Here is a 27,335-nt window from a genome sequence, read left to right on the forward strand (position 1 = left end):
TCCAAGATGCAGAACCCACAGTTTTAGGTGCCTGGGAAATCAAGTGTATGATACTTTTTCTATCCTTGTTACTAAGCATGAATGTGGTCTTTACAAGCCTGCCTTTTACAACTTAACCAAGTATTTTTTCTATTACCATCTGAATATATCTTTCTAACCAATTAATTGACCCATGGAAACTGAGAGGTCCTTATTTTAATACACCCACAAAAAACTGTAATGGCTGAAAACCAACTGGGCTATTATAAGTCATCTAAAACTTCAAAAGAGGATGCTAATGAAGGCAAGTAGCCTGGCACAATAAATCCTACACAATGAATCCAAAATGGCAGCTTATTGAAAAGCAGATAGTTAAAGGATTAAAGTAGCAATACAATGGCAGGCTCACTCCTGAACGACATACAATGAACCACACAATACACATTTATTGTACCGGAAATTTCATTCACTTTTGACTTGAAACAGAACTACTTTCATTTCCCAAATTGCCCCTAGGCAATCAAGACCATCTTTAAAAGATCAGATCAAAGTAAGAAACCTTCACCTATCCTCTATCCAAAATTCTCAGGCACTCGAAACAGCAACTCACTTATATACCACAACCTGATGGGACAAGGGGCACCATGGTTAATGTTCAAGCCTACGGGTGCACTTTGGTAACACCTCACCTCTGGGTCCTGTAATGACAGGTCGATGATGCTGTGTGAATGCCGTTCCAAGGGAGGAGGTCTGCGAAGGCGAGGGACTGCTGAAACCAGACTTCTCTGACTTCTTTAATGTAGTTGGCGATGGCATTCCTGGCAAGAATGATTGATAAGTGCAATTTAATAATGCTAGGTCATGGAAAAATAGCCTATGCATTGTGAAAGTGGGTGTGAAAGCAGATAGATAAACTTAAAGGACAAATTAAATTGCATACAACAGCAAGCTTGAAGGCTCACTTTTATTTATGTTTGTCTTTTGGGCAAAGGGTGGCCATAATTGACATAAATATATATATATATATATATATATATATATATTTAAATGCAGCCATATTATTCTTTTAATATCTCTGAGGGCAACTCACTGACATAATAATTATTCTTATTAAGTCCTGTTCTTTATATTCTACTAGTCTACAATAGATGCAATATTTAGATTTTGTTTTTTTACATATTTAAGAAATTATTTTGCCTTCTACTCTCTCTAGTTTATGAACAGGCATTAAATAAATCTCACAGAGTAAACAGAGTTCAGAGTTCTGAAGCCCCAGACGCTGGACAACAAGAATAGATAACTCTCCTCCCCTCAGGTTGTTGCTTCAGTCAAAGCCTCTGAGTGAGACTGAAGAGCAGTATATAAAAATTCAGGCAGCAAGGCAGGAGAGAATATGAACAAAGCTGAGAAAGTGTTTTCGAAACTGGGTGGGTGGACAGGATGAATAACTTGAAGAGTTCCAGATGTTTCTGCAGTAACAAATATTTTCAGTTACAAGCACTATTCAATCATTTCTGAGATTCTATTGTGTGGGAGAAAAAATGGAATTTTAGCCCAACTTGAATAGTATTTTATATGAATAGGTTTACATGTATGTTTTACTCAACTGTTGGTGTTTATTTATTTTTAGATAGCATTAAGAGAGGCTTCTGGTTCCAAACAGATCTTCCACAGAAGTAAAAACCTTCTTGTGACTCCATCTTCAGCTTTGGTGCTAATAGAAACATAGGAAACTGACTAGCAGAGGCTCTGCAGAGTTTTCAGGCTAGGCTCTTACGCATCATCTGTAACCTGTGCCTTTTAACTGGTAATGTAAGGAACTGAACCTGGGACCTCTGCATGCAAAGCTTGTGCTCTATCACTGAGGTGCAGTTTCTTCCCAGATATATGATCAGACTTACTCATTTACGTCGGTTTTACTATGAAGTGTGGCTAGATATACATACAGCAGAGGCTACTGACAATGCACGTATATAATAATTGGTGTGTATTATATAGCTATATCGATATCTATCTATCTATCTATCTATCCATCCATCCATCCATCTATCCACAAGCACATGGATATATATACAAAAAAAGAGATGTAGTATTATCAGAACAGGGAATTTGTGATGTAAAGTAAAGTTCTCTGTGCATGAGAATTCTGTTCCATCTCCTATTCTTTTAAAGTATCCTTTATAATTCAGCTACAGTGCAATCCTATCAATGTCTACTCAGAAGTAAGCCCCAATGATTTCAATGGGACTTACTCCCAGGTAAGTGTGTATATAGTTGCAGCCTTAACCTTTTAGTTTTTCTTTCAAAATACTTATATTCTTTAACTCTTCTACAATATTAACCAATGTGTTGTTGGATTTTATTGTGTAAAAGAACTAAAAGGGAAAAAAATGGAAATTGGGTTGGATCCAGAGTAGCGCTTAGTGGAGTTCTGTTTGTGCTGGAGAAAGGGGCAGGAATGCAATCTTAATAATTCCTCCTTCCCCTGCAGTGCTGTGGCTCTTGAGAAGCTGCTCGGGGGGGGGGGGGGGGCTCCAGAGCAGCATAAAAGGCAACAGAGGGCAGCAAGGGGAAGGCGGAAATGGTGAAGATCGCCTCATGGTTCCTTCCTCCAGCAGGGAGTCTCTGCCAGTTCTTGGGACTTTCCATGAACGGAAAGAGCCCTTCAGTTCATGTTGCTGGTCAACTGACCGTAATAAATTATTACTTACTTACTTACTTACTTACTTAGTTACTTACTTCAGTTCATGGAATGATCAATCTGGATCCAATCTCATGTTTATTAATCTTTTACTGTTATAGTTTAGGCAATATTATCTTTACAATGGGCAACTGCAGAGATCAGCACATACCCTGTAAAGTTGCAGGGTCCAGATAGGTTCAGGACATAAGTGAGCAGGTTGGGACAGAGCACAGTTGCCCAGTCTCACACAAGGCAGATCCAATGTACCATTTAGTCATGTGGCAAGAACAAGTATCAACTGCTCTCCTGGTGCTTGATATATGACCTTCTTTAATGGCTTACCTCACAAAGGTAAGCCATTAAAAGTCCCATTGAACACAGTAGGATTTACTTCTGAGTAGACATGCATAGGATTACACTGTAACAGTGTAATTCCATGAATTTTTACTCACAAGGAAGACCCACTATATTCATTGAGGCTTACTCCCTAGTAATCGTGTTTAGCACTGCAGCCTCAATATAGTCAAGAGCATGACCATATTTCATTTCAGCTGAACTCTGTTCAATTGAATCCAATGAAATCTCGGATGACTGAATTATAGAAACATGAAGTTGAGGGTTTATATTCTAAATACTGATAGCTGGTGTAGAATAGCAGCTAAGCTGCAGTCTTACGCACACTGATCTGGGAATAAGCTCCAGGGACTACAGTGAGACTTGCTTCTGAGAAAACATGCATAGGATTGCTCTGCATGATTATGCGCCAGGAAGTCCCTGGTTCAAATATCACTACATCTCAGTGGGTGACCTCAGCCCTTGTATATAATATAGGGGGTATAATAGTTTATATTAAAGATTGTTGTAAGAATTATTGAAATAATGACTGGGTTTGCATGATCATCACAGGGGGGTTGTGGTGCATGCCAGCCAGCTTTTAAATATTCAAACTGTGACCATGGCTTGTCATGTCGTATGAACCCGGCAAGCATCAGTTGTTGGCATGGTTAATAAACCACCCAGAAACCATGGGCTGTTTTTAGGTTGTGGGTTGCTTGTTAACCATGTCAACATCCACCCTCCCTGGGTTTGGACGACATGACAAGCCGTGGTCGCACCTTGAATACTCAAAATGGCTGCCTGCGCTTGTGTCACACAGCCCACCATGAATTAAATACGCCATAGTTCACTGCTTGATCATATGAACTGGCCCAAAGTATGTGAAATGCTATAGAAATACTATTAAAATATTTGGAACTGCATGCACATTGGCCCAAATCCAAAGAAAGCTAGTCACAGTAAAGTCCCATTGAAATGATGAATTAAACTAAAAAGTCCTATTGGTTTCAATGGGACATAAGCATGACTATTTTCTTCTGGATTTGGGCCATTGAAGGTTACGATCAACATAATTTAGAGAAGGATTTTAAGATGTTCAAACTGAAATTTAGGGAGTAAGCCCACCTAAACTCAAGGGGGCTTGCTTCCAGGTAGACATATACAGGATCGCATTTTTAATGTATAATTTGTTGGATACGGAAATCCCTCACAACAATCTTATTTAAATCTTCCAGTATATAAATATATATAATACCAAGGCTATTTTTAAAAGTGTGTGTGTGTGTGTGTGTGTGGTCCTCACTTTTCATTATCAATATAATAATTATATGCAAGAGGTTGTACCCATTAGTTCCAAAAACATAACAGCTTCATTCAGAAGAATATGTAGACTGGATTTTGGGTATTTAATACTGCAATCCTATGCATGTCTACTCAGATGTCAGTCCTGTCGAATTCAATGGGGCTTACTTCTCAGTAGCTGTGTAAAGGACTGCAGCCTAAATATTCTGAGGGACGGTAACTGAACTAGAAATGCAAATATCTAAAAGTATATTTCAGGGCCCAGTGGATGGTCCAGGAGCATGTGATGCTGTTACATTACTTAAGCTAAGGAGGTATAGACTTGTCCATTCTCTGGATGGGAGACCGTTGGGAGTACCATGTAGACATGGTATATAAATAACAACAATAATAGTAAGACATATTTTGTCCTTTAGGATAGGAAAGGTATGGTGGACAAGTTAGACGGTGCAAAGCAAATAGCATCATTCACATTTTATGGTGCGTTAGCAAGGTGCTCTGTCTAAGCACCATAACTGAAACGTTCTCTGAATGGGTTAACAAAAGGAGAAATAAAGCCTGCATGCAAGAGTGAAAATTCTAAGAATAAACCAAAATAAATCTAGTTCTACTACAATAATCACAACCAGGTGACATTGTCCTTAAGACTGCACATAATGCCAGTATTTGCAATTAAAAAACAAATTTAAACTCTAATTTAGCACCACATGTTTTGTTGATGGTCCTGATATATCCTGCATGTTTCTTAGCATATTCTCTTTCACTTATTCATATTGGCAATTTGTAACTGCATCTGATTTGTTATTGTAGTCTACATCAACTTAAGCAGTCATAAGTGTTCGGGACAAATACTGCAGTGGCAAATGTTGGACATGGAATTCACAAATGGGATTAGTATTTTGAATATCTGGCTGAATATCAGGCTATTTGGACATCTGGCACTTTCAAAGTGCTGTCAGAATGCATGTCCCACTGAAATGAATGTCTGTGCTGATAGGATGCTTAGCGAATCATATCTAAATGACTAATCTAGTGCTGTCCATACAGCAGAGTATAAGATTATGCACTGGTGCTCTAGCCCAGGTGCAGGGAGGCAGTTTGTCCCCTTGTTCTGGTCCTGGAAGCTATTCTGTCATCCAAACTGGAAGGCTGAATGGGATGGAAAGGAAGGCCATGGCACCTAGTATGGGATCCTAAGGGCAAAATAACTGTCCAGTATTGCTCTAGTATTGCTTCCAGTTTGTTCTTGAATTTTTTTTGTTACTTGTGCTGTTGACAAAGCAAAGGACAGTATCCAATGCGACACCACTGCTAATGTAAATTAGAGTGTGCTGGTGTAAACAATCTCTAGTGAAATGCCAATAGAGCTTGCTGGTGCAATGAGTTTTCCGTAGAACACTCATAGAATCATAGAATAGTAGGGTTGGAAGGGGCCTACAAGGCCATCGAGTCCAATCCCCTGCTCAATGCAGGAATCCAAGTCAGAGCATCCCTGACAGATGGCTGTCCAGCCTCGTCTTGAACGCCTCCAGTGTGGGAGATCCCACTACCTCCCTGGGTAATTGGTTCCATTGTCAAGCACTACTGGCATTGAGCTAGAGGTAGTTCCCGCTAGCGCAATGTAATTTACATTACTGGTAATGTTGCATTGGATATTGCCCAAACAGACTTGCGGTATATTTATTTTTATTTATTTATTTATTGCATTTATACCCCGCCTTTTTTCCTCTTGCAAGGAACCCAAGGCAGCTTACATTATCCTCCTCCTCTCCATTTTATCCTCACAACAACAACCCTGTGAAGTGGGTTGGGCTGAGAGTGTGTGACTGGCCCAAAGTCACCCAGTGAGCTTCCATTGCTGAGTGGGGACTAGCCTCTGGATAGCTTCTATGTATTTAGATTCCATGTATTTAGATGTATGTCATTGCTCCTACTCATAGTGTCTCACTCATCATAGACGAAAGAAGCCAATGAGTAATACTTGGGCTCAAAATGTATCTATGCAAGTCATTTAGGGGTGGCTCCCCCCCCATATAACGATGTTGTCCTTCTACCTCAAATGCTTGCTCTTCATAGGATACAGCCCAATAGCATATGCTCAAGATGGGCACTGTTAATATATTCTCACAACCCTTTTACATGCCTAATCAGAACTGTTGAAGGGCAACAATCCACCATGGGTTAGTGGTGAGTATTGTTCCATGAGTTATTCTGAACTAATTAATCTAGACTACCTTGTTTATGTACCCATACACTTCTTTTTTTAAAGGATCACAGATTTATTAGTGGAAGGTTGTGATAGCATTTTAAACAATTTAAGCTTCAGTACAATTTTAAACACATACACAGAAAGAAAGGAAGGTGAAAAAAAACACTCTTTGTTGTATTTCAGCTGGAGAAAGTCACTACATCCTCATGCAATTCCATCTAGTCCTGGAGCATATGGGGGTCTAGAATACAAGCAGGGGTTATCTAAAAGTGCCCTTGTAAAGCAATGTAACAGTACCCACTATACCTGCATCTATTTAAGAAGTGTACATATGAATGTTAAAGCACTTTAAGGGCACAATCCTATGCATGTTCAGATAGAAACAAGTCTGACAACTTCCAGCATGCCCCAGCCAGCATGGTTAGCTGGGACATGGTGGGAGTTGTAGGACTTTTTCCTGTCTAAACTTGCATAGGATTGTGTCTTATGTCAAAAAAGCTGCAATCCTCTACCCACTTACTTGGGAGTAAGTCCCACTGAACTAAATGGGACTTACTTCTGAGCAGACATGTAAAAGGATTGCACTGTTACAGTGTTTTGACAGCCCTAGTAGGAATATACCCTAGCAGCAATTGGACTGCCATATTTTCATCTTCTGACAATTTTTAGTGGTAGAAGAAACACTAAATGCAAAGGGGAATTTATGAGTTTTAAAAACAAAGAGAAAATGTGTTTTAATTTTGTACATATTCATCCTTTTTACTATACTGAAACGTGTAACCATTTGTCTATATCTGTGGTCGCTAAACTAAACTAGATTTCTTTCTCAGGCTCCTGTGGAAGCAGGATCAGGCTCATAACGGTGCTAAACAGAACAAAGCATGTTTATTTCCAGAAAACAAGTGGATCCTTTCTCTATTTACAGTTAATAGGCATTTAAATGTAGTTTACAATAAACAGAAAATTTAGTCAACAGCGATCTTGAAATGTGCGCACGGATAAGTTTTGTCTTGTATTTTTGCAATTTTTCCAAATTAAAGTTATCTGAATTTTTACTAATGTGTCATTTTCCTAATTTATAAAGCTATTTTATACATTCCAAATCATGCATCAGATCCATCTGCCCAATGCACAAATGCAAGCACAAATGGAATCTTTGGTCTTTGGATGCTTCTGGTTAGTGGAGTCATGGTATAGATGGTGAAGTCTCCCAGGAAGGCTTTCCAAAATTCTGCAGTTCGCAAACCTCCAACCCAAGTTAATGAATGTGCAGGAACTTTTCATATTCATGATCTTCTATAGATCAGTAAAGCAGTACAATGGTTTAAAATCTTGGACATTCTTCTATTTACTAGCCAAGAAATATTATTTTTTCTTATTGCATAGGCAAAGACCCTTAAAATTGGCATTTGCCAAAAAAACCTGTGTATGAATTCCATTCACAATATCTGTCTGCTCAATTGATAATATTTCACATATTTTTACAAACTGAAGAACATTTTTGGAAGTATAAGCCATCCATCACTGTACTGAAGCCAACAGTGATAACATTCTCCTTCTCACTGTAAATACAGGAAAAAATAATTTCACTGCTGGGTACCGCTGGGTAGTTGTCACTCTAGAATTACATCACCACTTTAATATACATTTCTGATCTCCATCTTAAAACACAGTTGTATGATTGTCATATGAATGCAAGTTAGTTTGTGACTACTAATATCAGCATAAATATGAACAGCATTGATCGGTATGTCTTTCGACAGGAGGAATGCCCCTAAAAGAAAATATAAATGTACCCTAGGCTATTGTTATAAGGATTCTCTCTTAAATAATTCATTACAAAACTTATTTGTACCAGAAACATTGAGTACTGTTAAAAAGAAGAAGAAAGAAAACAACCCATGAACGACACATGAAGAAAACCCATGGTTTGTTGTTGGATTGTGAACTGTAGCTTGTTTGTGGTTAACAAACCATGGTTTGTTAGCACAGCTGGATTCAAGCAACACAACAATCCATGGTTCAACAACCCACAGTTCAACGCCAACCCACGTTCAACCCATACTCAAGTTTTGAGTATGGGTTGTCGTGTTGGGTGAATCCAACCAATGTTTTATCTATTTTTCCAGGCTCTCACACTGGTTAGCAACTATCATTGCACTTAACTCCAATATAAAAGAAGATGCAAGAAGAGAAATATTCTGATGGAGTTCACGCAACACAACAACCCACACTCAGGGTACACTTCAGTGTCATGGCATAAGGTTTTAAGGCACTATGGCATCTAAAGAAAACTAACACTGTTATCGATATGAAGTTATCATAAGACATTTCATGTCTTATGATAATACATCTTATTAAGTGTCCAATTTTATTTGTCTTGTTATATCAGGAATTCATAAACTATATGCCATTCATATATTTGAACTATTCAACTGTATGTTTTTTAGAAGAATTATTGGCTGGGTTTACTCACTCATTGTTTATTAACCTTGAACAATCCAAGAAGAGAACCCATGTTTGTTCTTGGGTTGTGAACTGTAGGTTATTTGTGGTTAATAAACCATGGATTGTTAGCAAAGCTGGGTTCTCACAACACAGCAACCCATGTTTCAACAACAGCCCACGTTTTAACAACAACCAACATTCAACCCATACTTGACCCTGAGTGTGGGTTGTCTTGTTGTGTGAACCCAGCCAATAATTCTTCTAAAAAACATACAGTTGAATAGTTCAAAGGTATGAATGGCATATAATTTATGAATTCCTGATATACCAAGACAAATAAAATTGGACACTTAATAAGTTGTATTATCATAAGACATGAAACGTCTTTCATTTACCAAAGGCTGAAGCTCCTGCAATTTAAAACCACCTTGCTTCCTTTTTTACTAATGCTAAACCACACAAGGCTGGTTGAACATCAGCTTTCTGTTATTCATGGCTCATCCCACAAGTAACTTCATGTCGATAACAGTGTTATTTTCTTTAGATGCCATAGTGCCTTAAAACCTTATGTCATGATACTGAAGTGTACCTTTTTCTTTGGATGCTTTATTGTTAAATTTCTGGGTGTTGCCCAAAGCTATTTTTGCAACTGATATTGTACTCTATTGGATAGATTAGATATAGCAGTAGAACAAATCATTGCTTTTCAGAGTACACTTTGTTTATAGAGGTGTTGCAGATTGAAAAAATCATGACAGGTAAAAGATACAATCATAAATCCAAATAGCATTTACAAAGCTGTTGCCTATTATTGCAGCATGAAACTTTTGCAAGTCAGTGATCAAAGATTTAATGCTTCTGCTTCATCCTTGTGATGCAAATGCAAGTGCATTGCAAGTAGGGATGTACGAAAGTCACTTACCTTTGACGAAATTTGCTTCGCGGTAGGGGGGAGGCGCTCTATCCCTCCCCCCGAAATTCTGGCTGGGGGGGAGGCGCCCCGTCCCTCCCGCCACGAATCCTGGCCAGCCGGGAACGCAAATGGCGGCGGCCGTAGCTGATGCCGTTTGTGTCCCTGCAGTCAGCCGTGATAGGCTATGTAAATGTTTACGTAGCCTATCACGGCTGAGTGAAAAACAACAACAACCACGTGTACGCAAATGGGCGCCGCCATTTGCGTTCCTTATTTTGGCACATGTAGTCTACGTAAACATTTACATAGACTACGGCGAAAATAAGGGGAACGCAAATAGTGTTGCGTTCCCCTTATTTTCGCCGTAGTCTACGTAAATGTTTATGTAGACTACACGTGCCAAAATAAGGAACACAAATGGTGGCGCCTATGGGCGCCGCCATTTGCGTAAGCGTGGGTTTCTTTTTCCCACTCAGCCTTGATAGGCTACATAAACATTTACGTAGCCTATCATGGTATTTTTTGAAAATCTAGCCGTGATAGGCTACGTAAATCTTTACATAGCCTAACATTTTTTTTTGGTTTTTTTACTGGAAATGGCGGCGGTGGCAGCTGGTTGGAAGACCGTCCGCCGCCGCCGAACTGCCGCCGGAGCTGCCGCCGCCGCCAGGGAGATTTGCCAAAGGTAGGTCCTGTCCCGGGGGGGGGGGGGGAGACCATTTCGTCACCGATTTTGGGGGGCCGAATGCGCTGGCATTCGGCCTCCCCGAGATTCATGGCGAAATTCTCTGACATCCCTAATTGCAAGTGAATGAAGGAATTTTGAACATGATTCTGCTTGAACATGATTCTGCTAGAGATCTAACAATATCACTGCATTTTCTACTATATATATTGAGGACAAATAACTGACACAAATATAAGGTTATAAAACTAAAAAAATTAGATCTACAGCGTTTGTTACAACAATATTTTAAACACACTTTAGGAAGAATAAGTCATATATATATATATATATATATATATGTATATATTCTTCTGAAGAAATGTTTTTATGTAAAAGTATTTAATGTACTTTTTGATTAATGAATGTGTTATACTTCAAGAGTACTAAACATAACCCATAATTGTTTAAAATTAATCTTATTAGCACAGAGGTGGCCTGTCAAGTGACCTAGTTAACCTATACTTGGAAGTTCTTACAAAATGGAGAAAGGGAAACCAGAAGGAAGAACAAGTTATGAGGGAATCAACAAACTGAATCTGCATCAACCCAGGAAACTTTGTTCCCTTTGCATCGCATCGGATTCAGTTATCATATTACTGTGTACCAATTCTAGTCATGCCTTTTATTATTGGCCTGGCCACGTAATCAATAGATCTGCTATTATGCCACATCTCCAAGGTGCTTGTGTCATACACATAACTTGTAGGTCTCCACAGCTTTCTGAGTGCAGCCTTCTCTGTACTGTCTGAAATCGCTTCTTGGATCTGTGACTATTTCATGGTAACAACTCTATGTCACTGGATCTTCCTAGACCCAGAAGATGTGTGATCTTTGGATTGTCATTCTCTCTGACATTAGGGGTCAGATCATCTAAGTAGGTTTCAAAGCCCTCATCTTCTTCCACCTCTATGACTGACCATCATTTTGCTCCTGTATAATTTGCTCTTCCTGCCTGCAAGCTTGGTCTAACAAAGTATTACTTATGGACCTTGTTGCAGTCCCCATCTTCCTCTCTCTCTCTCTCTCTCTCTCTCTCTCTCTGTCTGCTGCCCTGTTCCCTGCTTCAACTTCTGCTCCTCTCTGCTTGCCCAGTCTCACCTACCCTGTTCATTAGGATTCGTACTGACCCCAGCTATTTCCTAGAACAATGTTTCCCAAATTTCTGGTAGCTCACATTACATTTATCTTGCATGTATTGCTGACTTTGCCTGTTGCATGTCCCCTAAAGGCCTACAACTTCAGCAAATACGCATACTCCCATAAGGTGCCCTGAAATCCTATAGAGGGACTCAGCCAGTGTGTGAAATACTGTTACAAAGTAATGGCTATATTACTTAAAGGTGCAGTGAAACAATTCAGTAGAAGTGACATTCCTACTTTATAAACGGTCACTATTAGAAAAGAAATGATGCAGCTTTCTGACAACTAACCTCAGTTTCTTGTATACTGATACTATATTGCCTTTACAGAAGCTTAAAAATCTAACTGCATGTCATGGTGGACTCCAATAACTTTATTTCAAGCAAAAATTAGAAGGTGCCGGGAGAGGGACAGGGGGAGTGCGACCCTGCTGATTCTCCTGGACCTCTCAGCGGCTTTCGATACCATCGACCATGGTATCCTTCTGGATAGGTTGTCTGGGTTGGGAGTTGGAGGCACTGCACTACAGTGGTTCCACTCCTACTTGGATGGCCGATTCCAGAAGGTGGTGCTGGGGGATTATTGCTCTGTGCCATGGCAATTGTGCCATGGGGTTCCACAGGGCTCTATTCTATCCCCCATGCTGTTTAACATCTACATGAAACCGCTGGGGGAGGTTATCCGGAGGTGTGGGCTGAGGTGCCATCAATATGCGGATGACACCCAGCTCTACCTCTCTTTCTCATCAAAACCAGGTGAGGCAGTGGCTGTTCTGAACCAGTGCCTGGGCACGGTAATGGACTGGATGAGGGCTAATAAACTGAAACTCAATCCAGACAAGATGGAGGTACTGTTAGTGGGTGGTTCGTCTGCCCGGCTAGGTGATATTCAACCTGTTCTGGAGGGGGTTGCACTCCCCCTAAAGGATCAGGTTCGTAGTTTGGGGGTGCTCTTGGATCCAGAACTGTCACTTGAGGCACAGGTGAACTCAGTGGCACGGAGCACTTTTTATCAGCTTAGGCTGGTATACCAACTATGCCCTTACCTGGACAGAGATAGCCTAGCTACAGTTATCCATGCTCTGATAACTTCTCGTCTGGATTACTGCAATGCGTTATACGTGGGGCTGCCTTTGAAAACGGTCCGGAAACTTCAGCTGGTCCAAAATAGGGCAGCAAGATTGTTAACAGGGACTGGCCTGCGAGCTCATATTACGCCAGTACTTTTCCAGCTGCACTGGCTGCCAGTCCATTTCCGGGCCCGATTCAAAGTGCTGGTGTTAACATTCAAAGCCCTTAACGGCTTGGGGCCAGGTTACCTGAAGGATCGCCTCCTCCCATATGTGCCTGCCCGGACCTTAAGATCATCATCAGCGGCCCTTCTCCGTGAGCCCCTGCCAAAGGAAGTGAGGCAGGTGGCTACTAGGAGGAGGGCTTTTTCTGCTGTGGCACCCAGGCTCTGGAATGAACTCCCTAGTGAGGTTTGCCTGGCGCCTACATTGTACTCCTTTCGGCGCCAGGTGAAGACCTTTTTATTTTCCCAGGCATTTTAGCTTTCTAAATTTTTATCTTTGCTGTTTTAAATCTGTATTTTAAACTCCTGTACTGCTGCTAGGTTTTATTGTGGTTGTATTGTTATATTGTGGTTTTAATGTTCTATATATTTTAAATTGTTTTATTGTGTGTTGTTTGGTTTTAGTTTTTGTGAACCGCCCAGAGAGCTTTGGCTATTGGGCGGTATAGAAATGAAATAAATAAATAAATAAATAAAGGTGATCAAAAAGTTTTATAGAAGAGAACAAGAGTATAATGCTAAGCCTCTTAAAATTGCCTGAACTGTGAAACCAAATAATGAACACTAGAAAAGGTTCTGTCAGCTGGAATCAAAGCTTAGGCTAGTCAGCATCTTCACCTAAACCCTTATTACAGTGAGGCATTTGCTTTTTTCATCTCTGCCCTCTGTTCTGCCCCAAAATGAAACCAACTTGACCTCTACCTGTTACTTTCTGAAGTCTGTCTGTCATCTTTTAACTCAATTCTTTCACATCAAAGCTTCCTGAGCCAACGAAAAGGCAGGGAGATGTCAAACTAGAAGTGACTTTAATCACATTTGTGAATCTCATGCTTGAATCCTGTCCTTTCTTTACAAAATGCAGCTACAGGGGTCCCTGATCTGGACTGAAGCTATGCCACTGGTGTGCGTGTGTGTTAACCCTTTTCCCCATGCCATTTTCCAACTGAAAATGGTCACTCCCAAAGCTATTGGTTCCAAATGTTACAATTATGACTTGTATCCAGAGCAGCCATTCTGGGAATAGAAGTGCTCGTTCTGGAAGGGGGAAGGGAAGCTGCTTCTCATCTTGCCTCTATAACCCCCACACAACCTCCCACACTGCTTTAGGGAGTCCTCCAACTCTCTGGAAAAAATTTTTGGAGATGGGCGTAAAGGGCTTCATGGGGGAGGGGGAATCAGTCAAAACTGCCTCTCCTCTTCTGTGAGCATAGTTCTTCAGATCCAACCCAATGTAATTTTAAAATACCATGGTAAATAGAAGCTTTGCGGGGAGATTTTCATTTGGAAATTGATGCAGGGTAAAGGATTAATCCCCCTTTCCCCATGGCCCTAAGCTTAATTGGGAGCCTGCTCAACAGAGAGGCACAGTCCCCACTTGTACCTAGCAGAATGGTGAATATGTAAAGAACTCTCAATGAGACATATTCTAGTAAGGTGTTTTTTGTTTTTTTAACATACTAGAATATCATATGGCCACATAATAAAACAAGAATATGAAAAATAAGATTTTTTTCACATATCAAATGGTAAGGAACTTCATCATATAAACCCATAAAACTGTAGCTGCCATTACTTCATGTATGGTGTCTTGACAAAAGAAATGTAAGAAGCTTTCTAACACAAAGGTATATCAGGAAAAGCTCTTTTCTGTAAAGTTGGGCTTTTCCTACTGATTAATGCTACATTCAACAAAAGAGACACTGTCTGCCTAATTACATTAAATACTTATCTTCAGGGGATTAGCAGGATGTTTCTGCTCAATGTCACTCTTCCTGACAACCTAATGATAGATCTGTTTACTTAAGAGAGCAATTAGTAATTTTTTTAACTGTTTTATTAACTGCCTTCATATCATGAAAATATTTGATTAACACACTCTAGCTTATCTTACAGTGGGAACAACATATTCCACATACTTTTTGCTCTTTCTTCAAAGGAGCATAACTACAGCTTGCAGTTATCTTCCAACACCCTCACATTCCACCTTCACAAAGTGCAATGAAATTGATGCTGTGTATTTTGATAATGGTCCTTTCCATCAAAAAGCTATGAACTAAGTAAGGAATTCCAAAAAGAAAAACAAGGGAAAAGCAGACTTCTGAATTTCGCCTATCTATTAACTCTGAAATGACAAATGATGTCCATGTTCTTCAGACAGCTAGATATGTTCTCAAACATGAACCACAATAACAAAACACAATATAGAAAAAAAAAGAGATGCTTTTTCAGGCCAAAGATGTAGCCTTCTCCCTGCTGGATGGAGAAGGTTTTGAACTTTGCTCCATGCATTCAGAAAATGCATGGAGGAAGTGGAGCCACCTCCCAAAGTTAACATGCGTCCTGTGTCCCCTAGACTTCAGTGTGTTTGATGAGGCTCTGAATGGCAATCCATGGCACTGAATTTCTTGTTTTTTTTATTGTGATGCGGGATTTTATATTATTAACATGTCATTTAGTTCTTATTTTTATGATTGCTGCCTTTGAGGGCCTGTCGGCTCAAGAAAGTAGGATAAAAGTGTTTCCACAACATTCCACAAACAAACAAATACATAGCGCATAAGCATCTGTTGTCATAGGTTTATAATGCTATGATGTTACATGGAAGAACACATGACAAATGTAGTTGATCTGTAGACTCAGTTCACTGGAGTTCTTTTATACATTGCCTGTTGCCAATTACAAGAGAATTTTGTTTAAATACCAGTATCAAAATGAAATTTAGGATTGCATTTAAAACTACTTGTCTCATTAAAAAAGTGAATGATTGTTAATCTGAACTTTGGGAGAAGAAATTCAGCATCTTGAGGTGTAGTGATGGACAAGCAAGAAGCTATTTAAGATATTAAACACAATACTCTTCAGTAATTTACTATCCTAAAATAAAAAGGTTCTTGCATTCTGCTATATCCATAAACTTTTCAAATGGTTTTCAAGGGTAGCTGCATTGCAGTATTCCAATGTGGAGCCCACAAGGGCAGCAATGATTGTGATGCATGAACTGCATCAGCAAAAAGAATCATAGACATTCAGCTAAATGTGAACTTACATGGAGGAGGTTTTACTCACAAACAAAAACTTTTTCTGCCTCTTTCACAGCCTGAATATGAATAGGTTACAAAAATGGCATCTCTTTGGTTCAACCATATGGGTGGTGGTAGGTTAAAGGTTAAGTTGTAAGTTATGGAACACTTAGCCTATTATACTCAATAGAAAAAGAGTTCTGTGGCAATAAAACTAATGGAGGATTAGCATTTAAAAGGAATGAAACACATGCTGGACTACCTAAAAATAAAAATCTTTTCAAAAATCCATTGTTTTTTTAAAGGCAAAAAGAGCAGGTAAGAAACCATGCAGCCAGATACGTGTGTGTGTGTGTGTGCCATGAAAGTGAATGTTATTAGACAAAATACTAGTATCACTGATTCTAGATTGTCTCATACAAGTCTCAAAGAAAAAAGAAAACACTTCTGTGCCCTTGTTCAAAATCTTTTAACTCATTTGTATTTGGTCACAGAACAGAATTTTGGTGGGAAGTCTCTTCCCACCCATTATCTCACCCTTCCTACGTTATTGCAGACTTTTTCTTTTTCTACTGAACTGGAGCCATTGTAACTGTGAATCTATTTAATTATTTTCCTAATTTCAGGTTTCTGGCTAATTCATAATCCTGGAACCCAGATTCTAAATGATCGTTGTCGTTCAGTCGTTCCCGACTCTTTGTGACCCCATGGACAATAGCATGCCAGGACTTCCTGTCCACTGCTCTCTCCCAGACTGTGCTCAAGTTCATGTTCCATGGGGTTTTCTTGGCAGGAATACTGGAGTTAGGGATGTACGAAAGGTACTTACCTTTCCGCGCATTATGCTGATGCTGGGGGGGAGGCGTTCCATCCCTCCCCCCCGGAATCCTGGCTGGCCGGCTCCACTCCGCAGGGATTCTGCAGAGCCACTGGCCGGCTCCGCCAGCAGCCGGACATCCAGCCGCTGGCTAGCAGGGACGCAAATGGCGGCAGCCATAGCTGCCGCCGTTTGCGTCCCTGCAGTCAGTCGTGATAGGCTACGTAAATGTTTACGTAGCCTATCACGGCTGATTAAAAAAACACACAAAAAAACGCGCCACCATTTGTGTTCCTTATTTTGGCACGTCTTAGTCTACGTAAACATTTATGTAGACTAAGATGGCAAAAATAAGGGGAACACAAATAGCGTAGACGCTACGCTATTTGCATTTTATCCTTCTGGGCTGTCTATCAAGGCTGGCCTTGGGAGACATGGTGTTATGTTGGTTTCAGTCCTTTCTGGAGGATCAGTCTCAGAAGGTGGTGCTGGGGGACTATTGCTATATCCTGTGGCCTTTGCCTTATACAGACTTCCACAATCTGGTGCCCTCCAGATGTGTATGGCTACAATTCCAGTAATCTCCAGCCAGCATGGAGGGCACCAAGTTGGGAAAGGCTGGGCTTATGCCAGGGCTACGCAACTTGATGCCTTTCAGATGTTTTGGACTCCATAATGTTCAGACAACAGTCAGCCCAACAGTCTACCTTTTATTTCCATCGACTCAGCCCAGAGGGGCTATAGAACTCTTGGACCCATGTCTGGAGGCAGTTTGGGGATGATGAGGCTGAATAAGCTGAAATTGAATCCTGACAAGACAAGAGGTAGTATGGGTAGGGAAGCTGACTACACTGGATGGAGGCTTGCAATGTCTCCTAGACGGGGTTGCATTCCTCCTAGGGGTGGATGAAAGTCCCTTACCTTTCGCCGAAGCTTGTTCGCGGTGGGGGGGAGGCGCTTCGCTGCTCCCCCCGCGAAGTTTAGGCCGGGAGGGAGGCTTCCCGCCTCGCCCCGGCCGAAATTCAGGCCGGGGGGGAGGCTTCCCGCCTCGCCCGGCCGCGAACTCGAAAGTTAAAAACAACAACAACACGCCCCCGTGATAGGCTACGTGACGATTAACGTAGCCTATCACGGCTAGATCTGCAAAGTCAGCCGTGATAGGCTACGTTAATCGTCACATAGCCTATCATGGGTGACTTAAAAAAAAAAAAGCGCGTACGGATAATGGCGGCCCCCATAGGGAGCCGCCATTCGCGTTCCTTATTTGGTCGCTGTAGTCTACGTAAAGATTTACGTAGACTACAGCGACCAAATAAGGAACGGGAATGGCGGCTCCCTATGGGGGCCGCCATTATCCGTACGCGCTTTTATTTTTTTTTTTAAAGTCACCCGTGATAGGCTACGTGACGATTGACGTAGCCTATCACGGCTGACTTTGCAAATCTAGCCGTGATAGGCTACGTTAATCGTCACGTAGCCTATCATGGGGGCGTTTTTTTTTTCTTTTGTTGGAATGGCGGCGGCAGCAGCCGGTCGAAAGACCGGCTGCCGCTCCCGCCCCGCACGAACAGCTGCCGAACCGCCGGCTGGACCTGCCACCGGGAGGGACATTTGGCGAAGGTAAGTCCCGTCCTGGGGGGGGGGGTGCGGAGGATTTCTCCCCGAAACTTGTTCGGGGGGCCAAACACGTTGGCGCTCGGCCCCCCGAAGTTTTGGGGAGAAATTCTCCGCCATCCCTAATTCCTCCTAAGGGACCAAGTACTCAGTTTGGGAGTTCTCTGGAAGCAGCACAAAGTGGGGCAGTTAAGGTGACAGCAGGGGCCAGGAGTGCTTTTAACCAGGATAGGCTGGTATGCCAAATGTGAACCTATCTGGAGAGGATGGACCTTTCTTCAGTTATCCATGCTCCAGTAATATCCAGACTGGATTACTATAATGCACTATATATGAAGCTGCCTGTAAAAATGGTTTGGAAAGTCCAACTGGTATAAAATGCAGCCGCTCAAGTACTGGTAGTGCTAGGTGATTGGACCATCTGACACCTATATTGTAGCAGTTGCACTGGTTGCCAGCATAGTTCCTGGGCCAATTTAAAGGGCTGGTATTGGCCTTTAAAACAGTTTGGGTCAGGTTTCCTGAGGGACCTCTTTCACCCATACCAATCTGCTTGCACACTGAATTCTGTATCAGAGGCCCTACTTGTATGCCCTCCTGTAAGAGTAATTAGTGGCCTCCTGCTTGTGGAATTCTATTCCAGTTGATGTTTCCCATCATCACAGGCCTCCAAGCAGGCCCCAAAGACTCACCTGTTTACCTTGGTGTACATGGTGCTATCTGATTTTAACTGTTAGTTTTGATTTTATTGAGAGCCTTGTGTGACGCAGAGTGGTAGGCTGCAGTATTGCAACCGAAACTCTCCCCACGACCTGAGTTCGATCCCAGCGGAAGCTGGGTCTTGGGTAGCTGGCTCAGGTCGACTCAGCCTTCCATCCTTCCGAGGTCCGTAAAATGAGCTTGCTGGGGGAAAGGTAGTCACGACTGGGGAAGGCAATGGCAAACCACCCGCTATAGTCTGCCATGAAAATGCCAGCACAAGCGGCGTCCCTCTAGGGATCAATAATGACCCGGTGCTTGCACAGGAGGAACCTCTCCTTTCCTTTTGATTTTATTATTGTTTTATCATTGTTTTATTATGTTGTGTGGTTTTAAGTTTAGTTGTATGCCACCTTGGGAGGGCTTACCATAAAAGGCAGTTTATAAATCTTTTCAATCAATCAATCAATAAAATTTAGATGTGGTGTCTGATCCAGGAAGTGGTGAAAGCAGAATTTCCTTTACATCATGGATCTCTTTAACTGGATTGGGAAAGATTTTTGAAAAAGGTTGGAGCTAAAGTTGGCAACCTTAATAATGATACAGTTGCAGTAGTATTAAATTGCAGTAGCAGTCTGTCTTAAAAAGAAGGAGAAAAATTGAGGAAGGTGTCATTTTTTCTTTTCCTTCTTTTTTTTATTTCTGTTCTTCTGATATACATACATGGATGTCTATATATCCATAGCAATGAATACAAATGAAATGCATATATATGACAATGCAACTTTCTAACAATTACACATTAAGCTTCAACAAAGTGGACTAGATATTCAAATAAGTATCCATTCAAAGGTAGTGTGAATATGTCACCCGTTCAAACGTTGAAAGTGTTGTAAGGTCCTCAGTATATTGCCTTATAAGAGGTTAGCATTTATCCTTCCAGTGTTGTAATATCAGCCTTTTAGCTGTCAAAGGGGGGGATCCATTTATGCTGACCATTAATTAATTAATGAAGCAGGTAAATAATTTAAAAGAGTGAGTGCATCAGCAAATACTAAAGACTGTTCCAGTACAAAGTTTATTCATATGATAACCTCCTCCCCAAAAGAAGAAATTACTGGACTTTGCCAAAACGTATGTTTAAAAAAAACATTAGCTGCATTGCACCACAAGCATTAGCTGAATTAGACAATCCATTATTAAAGAGATGTTGTGGTATTCAATAAACATGAAACACAAGTGTTTTGCTTAATAAGACGCAACCTAAGAGCCATGGACACAACAGATATAGATGCCAAAGTGGCAGTCTACTGATTAGTAAAAATGGGACAATCCAATTCCCTGTTCCATTCCTGCTTAAAACCCTGTATATCATATTTATTCACTAATAACAAGTGTTTATAGACATGGATTGTGGGTTGCTTTGCCTGACCGGTCTCAATAAGTGTTTCCAATAATAATGGAGATTCTGATGCTGTAAAAGTGGCCAGGTCAAAACTAGATCCTGACAAATGCTGCAGCTGCAAGTATTGCCATTCAGCCATAGCTGGCAAGTCATGTTTGGCATGCACGATAGAAAATAACAAGAGCTCATCATCGGCACCCAACAGTTGATCCAAGTAAAAATAACTTTATCTGCCATGTCCACCACAAAAACATTTTCTTACCAATTTTTATATCTGGATTGCCCCATAGAGTTAATTTAACATGAGAAAATGCATCAAAGTGCAATTGACATGACATTATACACCATACATCTCTAACAGTAAAAACTGTGGGAGAATCCTATCAATTCTTATAAGCCTAGAACCTAATGCCATCCTTTTAGAGAGAGGAACCAGACAAGATGATTCCACAACTGACTAAGGCAGAAGATCTGATGTAAACAGGAGAGACAAACATAAACTATAAGACAACAGATAAGCCCAATGGTATAAAGCAAGATATGGAAAACCAAATCCACCTTATTTAATTGGAAGATGCATCCTTTTCAGAGATAATCATGGTGGAAAGGACCCCCCCCCCCAATTTATGAAACAAAGCACTGATTTTCAGAAAATATTTGCCAGGTATAGATAAAGGAATCCCATGTATAACATAAAACAATCCGAGGTATAGGATTCAATTTAAGTCTATTTACGTTACCCCACAAACTCATTTTTAAAGCTCATCTACCTATATCCTGAGAAATCTCATTAATAAATTTATTAAAATTAAGCTTAATCATTTGAGATATATCTCTGAGAATAAGTATTCCAAGATAAGTAAAAACATCTGGGGACCATCGAAATTGAGGAAGGTATCATTTAGAGCCCCTTCATGGATCACTGCCTTGTTGTGGCGAAGGGGCTTGTGTAACTCAGTGAAGCCATAAGCTATGCCGTGCAGGGCCACCCAAGATGGACAGGTCATGGCGGAGAGTTCTGACAAAATGTGGTCCACTGGAGAAGGAATCGGCAACCCACTCCAGTTAGGGATATACGAAAGTTCCGCCACGGATCTCGGGGAGGCTGAATGCCAGCGCATTCGGCCCCCTGAAATCGGTGGTGGAACGGCCCCCCGCCCCCCTCGGGATAGGACTTACCTTAGGCGGATCTTCCTGGTGGCAGCGGCTCTGGCGGCGGCTCCAGCGGTGGTGCAATATTAAGACTGAATCCACCCTCCCAGGTAGCCGGCTCAGGTCGACTCAGCCTTCCATCCTTCCGAGTTCGGTAAAATGAGTACCCAGCTTGCTGGGGGAAAGGTAGCCATGACTGGGGAAGGCAATGGCAAACCACCCCGCTATAGTCTGCCATGAAAATGCCAGCGAAAGCGGCGTCCCTCTAGGAGTCAGCAATGACTCGGTGCTTGCACAGGAGGAACCTTTCCTTTCCTTTCCACCCTCCCAAGTTTGTTAATATGCTGATTATTTCTCAGTTCTAGGGACTCCCTGGTAACATATTGATAATTCACAATTGGTCCTACATGTACATACGGACTCTTATAAATAAGTTCAAAACCTTTTCCATCATTGCCATCATGGAAAGGAAATTGCTGCAACACTGCTCTGATAAAGGGAGAAGCTGGACACATAGCTATTTCTCTCACCAGCACCACCCTGCCTGGGAGCTTGGGCAATGCTGGTGTGGGAAGGAGCCACTGCATGGACTCCTCCCACAAGACTTGGGAGTGGTGTGGGAAGGACACTAGTACAATATTGCTAAGGTAACATTGGAAGGGACCCATAGACTGAGGAAAGCCTAAGCAGATATACTGTATCGCCCAAGGGGAAAAGATGCAATTTTCTGACAGTCCTTCCATCTACAACTTCTGTGGTTCTACGGCAATAATGTCAATGAGACAGATTATTGTCACAGATAATGGTCACCAGATGCTCCATAAATTGCAGAAGAAAGAGAGACATATTGATCCAACAGTAACTTTCTGTCATCGTGTCTATGTCTATTAGAGCAAATGAAGGGTATTTAATTATTTTACTTAATGGCTACAATGGAAAACTCATGATTGTGCTCCACGTACCACTATTGACCTGCTGCTTTTTTTGTAGTATCATATTCATTAATAGATTTTTGTTGGCTACGGTCAGATGGACATAACAGAAATAGGACTGCATAAAATGTGACAATATACAAAAGGAAGTACAGCTACACTGCTTCTCAGCAATGATTCATTAAGCTCTTCATAATGTATCTCACAAAAGCCAGTCTAAGAGGTGCTTCCAATAACTGCAGGACATGGAAAGAAACAGAAGAAACTATCACAACACAGACTGGCCTACTTTAATCTGGAATATGTGGGGTATGAGGACTCTATAGCTCCTCCCAACACCTTGACTCTCTGTGGTGGGAAAGACTGAAGGTAATAGTACAGATATTCAGAGATTGTTACACATCAATGCATAGCCAAGATGCAAGCAACCTCATGTCTATAGGGGTACTTGTTATAGATTAAGGATCTATTAAGGATGCTTCTGCATGGGCATTTCATTTGCCTCACTAAAGGCATGGAGTTTACCTGAAATTCTAAAGTATCAAGGTAGAATCTTGCACCAACATTAGTTTGTGAAAACAGAATAGCCGGTGAAAGCAAAACAACTGCTGCTGGTTCAACTACAGTTCCTTTCTGCCATGCATTTTGTGGCTCACATGACTTGACTATATTAAATTTGTAGATTTGCCTCCAACCCTCTATGCAATACATTCCCCACCTGTAATTTAGAAGTGGTGATTTTAACAAACTTTAATGAATGTAACTAAGGGTCTTGTGGAGGTAGTTTTTTCTGCCCCAAATTAACAAGAGTATATAAGCATCTGATCTTCTGTATATGAGTTAAGATTTGGGAGTATCCTGACACTGAGTGCTTTTCCTAACTACTTTTCTATAGTGATTGATGTAGACAAATTATTCTAGTTGTTTTCAAAACTCAGTTATTCTGATCTCAAGAATGAAAGATCCTATGGTGATGAGTTCCCCAAAACAAATGTAACCTCTGTGGGAAAAAAGATTGTTTTTCAACATGCTGTGAACTTTTATCATTGCTTCCTTCCTAGTTCTTGCAATTAAAAGCAAAATAAAGAAGTTTGTGCTGTGTTAATGACAAATCCAAGAGAAGTGCAGCATTTGAACTGAAAGTGCAGATAAAAAGCCAATCACTCAGGGTATGAAAAAGAGATCTATAATGTGCTAACACAGCTTCCTCTTTCATGTGGCAACAGCTGAGACTAATGTGTTGTGATCCCAAGGTCCTGGTGTGCTTGCTCCTGAAAATGCACCAGATGTTTAGTGGCCAAAAAACCTCCAGATTACCAGTACCAATGAACCAAAAGCCAAGGTGTGTATGTGGGTTGTTGTTCTTGCTGTTGTTCTTGATGATGATAAATACTATTCGCGTTGTATTGCAAAACAACAACAACACTTTTGGTAGCCTCTGTTTTTGGTACCCTTCATTTAGTCTAGTGTTGTTATGGATTTGGAATGCTTGCTGTGTATCTAGACCTGACAAAAGAATGTTCAAACTTTTTAATAACTGTAGATCATGGGTTGGGCAACTTGTGGCTTTCCAGATATTTTGGCCTAAAACTCCCATCCTTCCTCACTATTAGCTATGCTGGCTAGGGCTGATGGGAGCACTAGGACAAAACATCCGGAGGACCACAGGTCACCCATCCCTGTGTGTAGATGGTTCTCTGAACAGGCAATTCACTTGCAGGGGTGGGATCTCAGATCAATGTGAAGCACCCTGGATAGCTCCTTTAGAATTCTGACTGGTTCTGACTGAAATCCAGAGCAGATTCACTTCTCCGCTGACACTGGAGCCACCAGCCTCCATGGATAGAGCTTCGACTGTCACTTTCAGCAGTCATGCCTCCCATGGGTCTTCAGCAGGCAAGCCTGATGATGTAATGCTAGAAGTCAGCCTGCATGCTACCACTCAAGACTGGCCAAAGAAGGGAACTGCAGGAATCCTTGCCATACCAGCAAGGAAGCCACTTTGTTCCAGCAGGCCACAGTTGGTCATGTGGTAACCCAACTTCTATAAAACTTCCAAAGAAAAATGCTGAAAGAGTGGAAAGTCATATCAGCCTATAAGATATAGCCTTGTGCTCAATTATCAAGTAATGAAGAATTTTGTGGAGATTCAGATTTTAAAAATAATTTTGATAAGCATTGTCAGCTCACTGTTTCGTGGTCATAAAGGCACACAATGATATTAATGTGCAGTGGGAAAGAGAGGAAATTGATCATTTTAAGATGAAATATATATCAGTCAGTCAATATAGATCGATCTATCTATCTATCTATCTATCTATCTATCTATGTATGTCTGCAAGAGAAGCCAGTACCTAAAAGTATATGTCAGTCTTCAAAAGGACCACATACGTTAAAGAGGACATCACATCTGTGCTGGATTAAAGAATGCCGTTTAAAAAGGGAGAGAGAAGAAGAAGAAAGGAAATGGAAACATTTTATATCATTCAGCTTCATGGAGTGCATTTGATCATGGCAGATTAAAATAAAACAAAATCCTGAAGCCAAGTGCTTTTAGGTGTATTTATGGCCGTATAACAGTTTATACTAGTTTAAAAATGGAGCCAATGCAGAATTGCACCAGAGTGCAAACTCAAGTCTGACGCCGCTTGATTTTCTTACCAAGTATTCTCATTATCTCCTCTTGCTTTCTTTCCCTGTTAGCAAGAGTTATGTGATGAAAGTGCTGAGATAAAGTAATGGTAAGGAGGATACCACAAGAGGTATTTGAAAAGCAGGAATAATTTACTACTTGTCTGCTTTGTTTTACTTCCCCAAGTCTTCCTGTGGCGAAAGGAAATTCATCTTTTCTGGCAGACTCCAGCCTTTTTAGGCCTGAGAGCTCCCCAAGCACACTGGAGTGCAGGTAAATGGATGTGAGTCTCCATGAGTACAGTATTAGGAGGAAGGATTTAAAGCTGTATTTTGCTTGGTACATCATGTCTGAACTACAAATCACAGAAACATAGAACTATAGAGTTGGTAGGAATCGGAGGTCATCTAGTCCAACTTCCTGCTCAGTGCAGGAATTCTGCAACTACAATGAGCATTTGTTTGCAGAAATCACTCCAGATGGAGTAAGGACTACAAGGTGAAATCCTTCCCTATGGGCATTTGCCTGGAATTTTACGAAAACAGAATATGGAATATATTCCCTATGGGCATTTGCTTCAGACAGCAAAATGGCAGCACCTTATACAGACGAAGGGGATTTGTGACTATGAAACAGGTATGGTTGGTAGTCTCAATTATCTATGAGGGATGCCATCTACATCTATGCTGCCTAGCTCCCCAACATAATGCATTTCTTTACTGCAGGCTACAGGTGAATGATCTGTCTCATCAGTTTCTCATCTATAGATTTCTGGGGATATTTACTCCTGATCCAGAACATATGCATTTATTCCAGTGTTGCCAAAGAAGGCAACATGAGCATTGCCTTCTCCTATACGGCAAGATGGTTTACACAAGGCTCAATCCATACCATTGGTGGCAATGGAGCCCCTGTAGGCTTGCTTCTTTATGAAGTTAATGGTGGCCACAAAGGAAATGAACCTCCAGAGAAGTAGTTGAAAGTCACATTTTGATTATTTCACCCTATAGAATGACAATCTCAACAAATCACTTTTCTGCAACTACAAAGTAAGCATAATCTAACACAATAGAAATATACAAATAGAGGGTTGGATCCAGAAGTGCCCTCCCTCTGCACGCAGAAGGACTTTTTTCTGACTTAGCTCAAGATCCTTGTGTGAGAAAACTGAAATCCAGCAGTGTGCTTCTGTTTGTGCAATCTCTTACATAATTTCTTGAGTAAGCTCTTGTACAACCTCACACAATATCTTCTGATAACTCTTGTACAACAGTGCATGGAACAGTGCCACTGCCAGAATTTATTTCACTAGCACATCTCTGGATCCAACTGAGAGGCCATAGATATGAGTGGCTTTTGTGCTTGAATAAGATTGGTGGCAAATATTGTATGTCATATATAATTTAATTTTATTTCAAATTGCATTAAAATTCAGTTTTTACTTTAAATGCAATTATGGGTTTGCATAAATTTTAAGGGCTTAGAGAGGGATAAACAAGGCAGTGTTCTATATATCCCCTTAGAAATGTGAAAGGCAACATTCCCAACTGAAAGAATATCCTTTTCCATGGACCAAATTCTCTAGGAAATTATATTTCCAAAGGTTTTTCCTATACCTATAACAATAAAGCATCCATTTGATACACACAATCCTAATATTGCTTGCTATATGCAACATGGTATATTGTTATGAAAATCCAATCCTCTGGTATGGTCAAATCTGACAAAAGTAAGAACTGTTTGTATTAAAGGTTAAAGAAGAATTTTTTAAACCAGGGAGAATCAAGTCAAAATATAATTTGTCTACAGAAATAATGGGAACAAGTAGAATTACGAGAGAGTCTAAGGATAGGGTGTCTTAGAATTTTAAATGGAAATGAATTTAAGAGCTATAATATAATATAAGAGCTAGGTGTAAAATCACAAGCTATCTGAGAATGAATGGGATTTTTAGCTTCCTTTATAAGAAAAACTGGAAAAAGCAGTTTAGCTTATCTGATGTTCAGTATGGTTCTGTTAAAATCAGTGGACCCT

General features: G+C 40.8%; 1 protein-coding gene across 4 annotated transcripts in view; it reads right to left on the bottom strand.

The window, feature by feature from the left end:
* NFIA (nuclear factor I A) overlaps positions 1–27,335 on the bottom strand; it is a 439,446-nt gene that overhangs the window by 84,852 nt on the left and 327,259 nt on the right. For all 4 annotated transcript variants that reach the window (XM_084852356.1, XM_084852357.1, XM_084852358.1 and 1 more), the window contains exon 7: positions 669–797. In XM_084852356.1, coding sequence (XP_084708482.1) covers positions 669–797 — 129 coding nt within the window. The remainder of the gene's footprint in view (positions 1–668; positions 798–27,335) is intronic.

This window comes from Heloderma suspectum, chromosome 4, assembly GCF_057233095.1.
Source record: "Heloderma suspectum isolate Gila_16-S chromosome 4, 16-S_ref, whole genome shotgun sequence".
NCBI lineage: Eukaryota > Metazoa > Chordata > Lepidosauria > Squamata > Helodermatidae > Heloderma > Heloderma suspectum.